At 46.2% G+C, this 6,979-nt stretch overlaps 1 protein-coding gene across 1 annotated transcript in view; it reads right to left on the bottom strand.

The window, feature by feature from the left end:
- Window positions 1-6,443, bottom strand: part of DGKK (diacylglycerol kinase kappa) — a 106,873-nt gene extending 100,430 nt beyond the window's left edge. Inside the window, exon 1 of the mRNA XM_032756351.2 lies at window positions 5,877-6,443. Within this exon, the coding sequence (XP_032612242.1) occupies window positions 5,877-6,443 (567 nt within the window). The remainder of the gene's footprint in view (window positions 1-5,876) is intronic.
- Between the last annotated feature and the right edge of the window lie 536 nt (window positions 6,444-6,979).

A 6,979-nucleotide genomic window follows, 5' to 3' on the forward strand; every position in this document is an offset into this window, starting at 1 on the left:
CCCTAAAACTTAAGTACAATTTAAAAAATCGGTTTTTTTTTTGGTTGTGTTTTGACAGAAAAATTCATGGGTCTTTGTGACATTGAAGTACTTCCTCTCTTTAAGAGGATTCTGTTTTTGTTTCATTAGTAATATCCTCTTCACCAACACATATACCTTTCCATTCTTAATTTTATTTTAAATCTTAAAAAAAATTGTATTTTAAGAATAAGGTTTATGCTCTTTAGTCATGGAGGATTGGTATTTCTTTTGTCCCTCCCTGCGCCCCCCTTCTTGGAATTAAAAATTCAGGAGATTTGGTATAATCAGGGACCTATCCTTTAATATTCCCTTTTTTTAAAAAATTAAAATGTGTGTATCTAGAGGGGAGGATTCGTAAATTTCATTAACTTTTATGATTTTTGAGAATATCTGCCCTTAAAAAGATTTCCTTTTTTTGTTTGTTTTCCTTAATTTCTTTTTTTTTAATTGAAGGGGTGGCAAATGAAGCTTATTATCCTTGGTGAGGTTGAAGATCCTTTAAGAGGATCGCCCTTTCTTTTAGTTCCTTTTTTCAATTTTGTTTGTTTTTTGTTTTGGGGAGAATACTAGGTCTCTTATCTTGTGGTTAGAGGGATGGTATCTTTCTTTTAACTATTTTTAAAAATTGAGATGTAATTTACATACCATAAAATTCATCATCTTAACATATACAATTTTGTGGGTTTTAGTGTATCCACCAGGTTGTGCACCCATCACCATTCTCTGATTCTAGAACATTTTAATCACCCTCAAAAGAAGCCCTGTACTCTTTAGCCATCATCCCCTTTTCCACCTCCCATATTGCTTCACTCATTTCCTTTCCATCTCTAAGGATTTGCCTGTTGTGCACATTTTATGTAATTGGGAAAAATAATGTCAGGAAGCGTTGATGAGATTGGTGGACCTTCCCTTTATTTTTGCCCCCTTAATTTTCTCAAGAGATTGAGCATGAGCCATGAAGTCAAATAAAGTTTACAAATTTCATGAATATTTTAAGGTTAGAAATACTGTTTAAGATGATTTCTCTTTTTTAATTTTAAATTTTTTCTTTGGGGGATATAATTTCCATGGGCTTTGATGAGGGTGAGGAGAACTTCCCTTTAGAAGCTCTTTCTTTTTTTTTTCTTAAAATAATTTTCAGAGGAGAGATAAGTTTCATTATCTGGGGTCACTGTCCCTTTTCTCTTTTAAAATTCATAAATTTGTTTTCATTATTTTGAGAATGAGTTCTATTTGCTTTGGTGAGGGTGGGGCATCTCCCTTTAGAATGGCTGCTTGCTTGCTTTTTTTTTTTCCTTTAAAATTATTTTTTTTCCCACTGAAAGAATTACAGTGGGTGGGCTTTGGAAAGGTCGGGCACCCTATGCTTAGCAGGATTTCAATTTATTTCCTTTACAAAACTCACACACACCAATAAAAAAGGTCTTTGTGGGTAATCGGTTCAGGGTCTCTGCCTCTTCTCGTTTCTTCTCGGGCTCCTCTTCTATGCTGGCCCCCTCTGGGAGCATCAGAAGTGGGGCAGCAACCACTGCTTTGGAAAAAAAATCAGAGCTGATGAAATGTCAGCTAAAAGACTGTTCTTAGACAAATGAGGATCCTATGTATCACAAAAGGCCATATGTCAGATTTTTTTTTAAATCTACAGTAGAAAATTCAATCATTACATGCTATAAGCTGTCAAGTTTTATTTTTGCCCTCCCCCACCTGCTGCCTTGTTCAAGGAAATAAAAGGGTTAATAATGCAGAGGAAAGCACCCTGTAAACTGTAAAGTGCCACAGGAGCAGAAGGAACTATATAATCCTTATTAGAATACCCCTGAATGGTTTCCTGGTTTCTATGGATTTTTTTTTTTTTTGCCTTTCCTTGGAGGCACTTTCCCTTTGGGCTGCAGATCTGCAGAAGCCCTAGTCGGAGATTTTAATAAATGCATAAGAATTGTACTCTGAGAAACTAAAGACCACTGAAAATGTTCATCATCTTTTCTAGAACACCCTGTAGTGCTTAGGAACTATTAGAATATACCAAATAAATCAGATGGTATCATCAAAGCTTGGCAAGGAGGGGGGAAAAACTGAAGAGAAAAGAAAGTAATTTCATTCTGACCTTCAATAGGTTAAACATCTGAATCTATAATCCCAAATCTGTTTACAGTCACTGCAGATACTCTGTTCACTTAGGAAAAAAATTTATTATCCCCTGAAGCTAACAATATCATTATTAGTCTGCTGTTGCTGGGACTGCATGGGATAAGGACACTTTCCAAGCCATTAAAAAAAATTGTTAGTAATTTGCTTCTTAATTATAGTTCCAATAACAACTCTGAAAACGGAAAGATTGACTGTATTTCCTTAAGGGCTATATATTCCTTGCCATTTAAATAAGTATTTACTTCTCACTCTGAAACCAATGAGAACAAATTTTTATTCATTCACAGCAGCAGCCTCTACATTGCTGGAAATGGATAGGTTTCAAGCTTCAGTAAGTGTTTATTAAGCAAAATCAAGGAGGGCTGCATTGAACTAGGCACTGAGAAAGGCCACCCCTATTTTTGAGAAGCTCAGAATCACTAATAAAATATTCTGATAGGAATCACCACATATCATATAAACAAATGCTTGCTATTTTGCAAGAAAATGTACAAAAGTATCAGTTTTGCGCATAAAAGCTGTCCTGATATGGTTTGAGGATAATGGTTATTACTGCGCAGTCATCAGGAGGGATACACAGACCCCTTTTATCTCCCCCAAAAGCCATGAAAGTGTATTTCCCCCCAGATTTTCATCAATCATTTGTATGATGTGATTTTCATTTCATAGCTGGTCAAAACCCAATGAATAAACAAAATTTTGTCTTTCTTCAAGCACAGCTGATGAGAGAGAAAGAAGCATGGTCTACTTCATATAAGCCCCATCCCTCCCCCAAGAGAGTTACAGCATTGCTAAAGAACCAATTCACACATCCTTACTTACACTTGCTGCCACCAGGTGGGAGACCACGGCTCATTTCCTGGGAATTGAAACATTTTAGAAAGGAAAGAAATAGACATGTTTGGTTCACAGACTGACTGTGTTATCCTGGTAGCTATTTGGAAAGAAAACATGAGCCCCCTTTTCTCAGTCAATTGCAGGTTCTGAAACTTTCCTGAAATCCCAAAAAAGAGCAGACTACAAGGCTGAAAGATGTTGGTTTTTTGCTACAATACCAGTCAACAAAATTATCTGGGAGACACTTGCAGTCACATTCAAACACTTGGTTTTGCTCATTTCATCCTTTGAATTATCAGGATGGTTTCATGCTTGCTATGGAGGATTTCATTGCATGATGAGACCTGTATTTTGTTTTGTTCCCTGACATTTTGCACACATATGTATAGTATGTGTGTGTGTTAGGGGTGTGTGCACGCCTGTGTGTGTTGCACAGTTGCTTCCCCCCAAGCTTGCCTCGAGTAGGCAGTGTTTGAAAACATCACCCCAGCTAAGATGACAACCTGTTTGCCTTGAATGTTAAGATACAAGCCAGCTGGTTGCAGGTGCCATTTGTCTGAGGAAGATGCAGGAGAGAATGATCCTATCACTGAAGATCAGATGTTCCCAGCTGCACCAGAGAGCAATTGCATAGCAACATTGAGGGTGTTGTAAAAGGGTTTGGCTCCAAGCAATTTAATTTGAGCACGTACCTAGATCCTTTGCATCCTTCAAAATTCTCCAGAGCCACTGATTAATCTGCATGGCCTTCTTAACGGATGGTCGTGGTTCTTAACCCCATTCTACAGATAAGTGATTCAACAAATATCTGGCTCTACTAAGGGCAAAGTGAAACCCCTGGGATCCTGGTCTCCTGCCAGTGTTGCCAAATGTCTGTGGGTCAGCTAGCCAGCACTTCTGAGTGGGCACTATGTAAAGGAAACTAATCTGATTCCCCTTAACTTAATCTTCCTCATCTGTCTGGCAATGACATTTTCCTGTCAAACAGGTAGGAGATGCCTTCACATGGGAGCAGGGGATGCTTTTCACTGGGGGAAGGGTCCTGGTCTCCAGTCAGCCTTCCAGAGGCCAAAGAGGAGATGCATTCTCTGGGTATTGGGTCCCCACGTGTCAGTTTCACAGCCATGTTCCCAAAATTTCGCTTAAGATGGCCACAAGTCAGGTGATTCCTGCTTGTCTCTTTCCCACCAGCTTAATGCAAACTCTTCCAAAAAGACAAGATCAATCACCCGGTGAGGGTGAGCTCCCAAATCTAGCCACCCCAACTTTGCCCTTCTTAAGATCACTGCAGGAAAGGGTATTTTCAGGAAGGAGAGGGATACATCCCCTGGTGAGAGCTAGGGTGTAAATTTTTAAAAAATTGTCAGAGTCTCCCACCGTCCTGTTTTATTTATTTTTAAACCTCTGCACTTTCTTTTCTCTGTGAAACTTTTCATTTTGGCCTTCTTTTTCAGTCATTCGTCATTGCAGATATTTTGCAAACTCAAGCCTCCCTACTAAGAACTCAGGAAGCAACCAACGCTTCCATTTCGTGATGCCAACCTCTGCCCCCTCCCCTCCTGCATTCTACATTCTATAAGTGTGCGGTCCATAGCAGAAGGGTTCCTGAGCCGTGTCCTTATGGTCTGCTAGGCAGCAGGATGGACCGGTATTGTTCGTGTGTTGTGTTATTCGTGTGTGTGTGTATGTGTATGTGTGTGTGTGTGTGTGTGTGTGAATGCGCGCGCGTGTGTATGTTTTCCTGCAGGGGAAGCTAAATTGAGGTGTGTGTGTGCATTATCATGGTTTTCACAGTTTTGTGGAACGAAGTTTAGGGGAAAGGAAGAGTAGGGAGAGTGCAGAGAAAGCAGGAAAGACACGCACACTCCCGCTGAAGAGCAGACGGGGTTTCAGGGTCCAAGGCAAACACGAAAACCTGTTTCCTCCCTACTCCCCTTGGGCGAGTGCCAGAGATTCTCCACTCATCTTTTCCCTGCTAAGTGTAACGATTTAGAAGGCGTCGCGGTAGACTGGTAGAGATGAAGGTTCCCCTTCACACGTTCTGCAATCCCAACTCCTATGTTCGTGTCTCTAAACCAGGACTCCTGTACCATTCCAACTGGCCCTGGTGCGGGATGCCAGTTGCCCCGTTTGTGACGCTGTGCATCATTGTATCACTGCGTTTGCACCTACCTGCTGGGAAATCCTGCAGACAGATGGAATGGTGGCTTCTACACACGCATGCTCTCCCCCTCCTCCCGGAGAACCCTGCCCTTCCCCTGCAGTGCGCGTGGGCGACGCCCATCCCCTTGTCCCCACCAGGAGTACCAGCTCGAAGCAGCCGGCAGAGGCGCCGGGCACCTCCCTGGAGCGCCGCCAGTTGCGCCCAGCTGAGGCGCCCCCTCCCCAGTGGCAGGGAGGGGGCCAAGCAGGCGGCGGCTCCGCAGCTTGGGCCTCTGCGGCAGTGACCGCGGCTAAGAGGTGTGTCCCACCGCCCCCACTCAATCCGTCTGCCATGTACTCGGGGCCAGCCCCAAACACTTCTCCAGGTCTCTTGGGCTCCGCGAGGGTATCTTCCTCCTCTCTTTCAAGATATTGGCGCTCACCGCACTGTCGCTTCTCCTCACGGGGAAAACCGCTCCGATTCCCACCCCCTGCTGTCACCCCGGTTTCTAGCCCTAAGCAGCCCATTCTCGATTCCCACATGTTGCTTCCCGCCTCCCAACCCCTTCCCATTCCCCCGGGTTCCCCGATCCCTGCATCTTTCTCAGCATCTTGGCCAGCCAATGCCAGACAAGCGGGATGCAAGGGGTACCCGGAGTCCCGCGGGCTCCATAGCCATCTGACTTCGCCTTGCTTCTTTTCCCCGCTTCAGGGGGTCTTTTGCTTACCTTTATTCTGGACCACGACATTGGCGTTCTGGGCGATGGCGATGGCGATGGTGAGGTCTTTAGACCTCTCTCTCGAGTGTCCACCGGACATTGCAATAGACATGGTGCTGGACTTGGACGGGACTCTGGAGCCGCCTCAGGGCAGAACTCTGGGGCCAGATCGGTCACAGGTTCTGGGGTCGGCTCTGGGGCAACTTCTGGAGTCAGCTCTGGGACCGACTCTAGGGCAGGTTCTGGAGTCGGCTCTGGGGCAGACTCTGTGGCAGGTTCTGTGGCAGGTTCTGGGGCCGGTTCTGAGGCCGGCTCTGTGGCTGGTTCTGGGGTCGGTTCTGTGTACAGTTCTGTGGCTGGTTCTGAGGTCGCCTCCGGACGGGGTCCTGGAGCAAGCTCTGGACAGGGCTCTGGTATGGGTTCTGGCGAAGCCTGGAAGAGCAGCGGCGGAGCCGGCGGCGGAGCTGGTGGTGGTGGCGGCGGCGGCCAAGGCGGCGGAGGCTCTGGAGACTCAGCGGGCTGCTCTCCATCCTGAGGCGGGGCAGTGCCCTGGGCCGCGGCAGCTCCGCGGTCCATGGCCTCACACCGCTTCAGGTCTGGGCAGCCTGCGTCCCTAAGCCTGGAAGGCTAAAGTACCCTCGGGCGCCCCGCCCACTCCAGTCGGGCAGCCCCTCGCAGGGTGCCAAACTTTCCCCCATCCCACTCCATGGCTGGCTCGGCTCTGAGGTCTAACCCGTGGGCGCTCAGCGTCTCCCTATGCTGGAACACGCCCCTCAGTGAGCGCACACCTCTTCGTAAGCAGCCACGGGTCCGATGGGCGGGAAGCAGAGGGGCTTGCGAACGCGGACTGGGCAGAGCGCTTGATGACCTCCTAGCGACGCGCGGGAGGGGAGGGGAGAGACAAAAAGGGGAGGGGGAGTGGAGCGGCGTGGAGGTTGGGGGGCGGGCTGGAGCCTTGCCGTGTTTAACCCTTTAGTGACACGAATGAAAAAAAAAAGCCAGAGGCGAAGTTGAGGGTCTTTGCAATCCCCCAACCACTTAGCTGCTGGTCAGAATAGCTTCCACCCTGTATCTGCTCTCTCACCTCAGCAGCAGGTGAGCTTAGCCTCGGA

The sequence above is a fragment of the Hylobates moloch genome, unplaced genomic scaffold (genome assembly GCF_009828535.3).
Source record: "Hylobates moloch isolate HMO894 unplaced genomic scaffold, HMol_V3 SCAFFOLD_7, whole genome shotgun sequence".
In the NCBI taxonomy this organism is placed as follows: Eukaryota; Metazoa; Chordata; class Mammalia; order Primates; family Hylobatidae; genus Hylobates; species Hylobates moloch.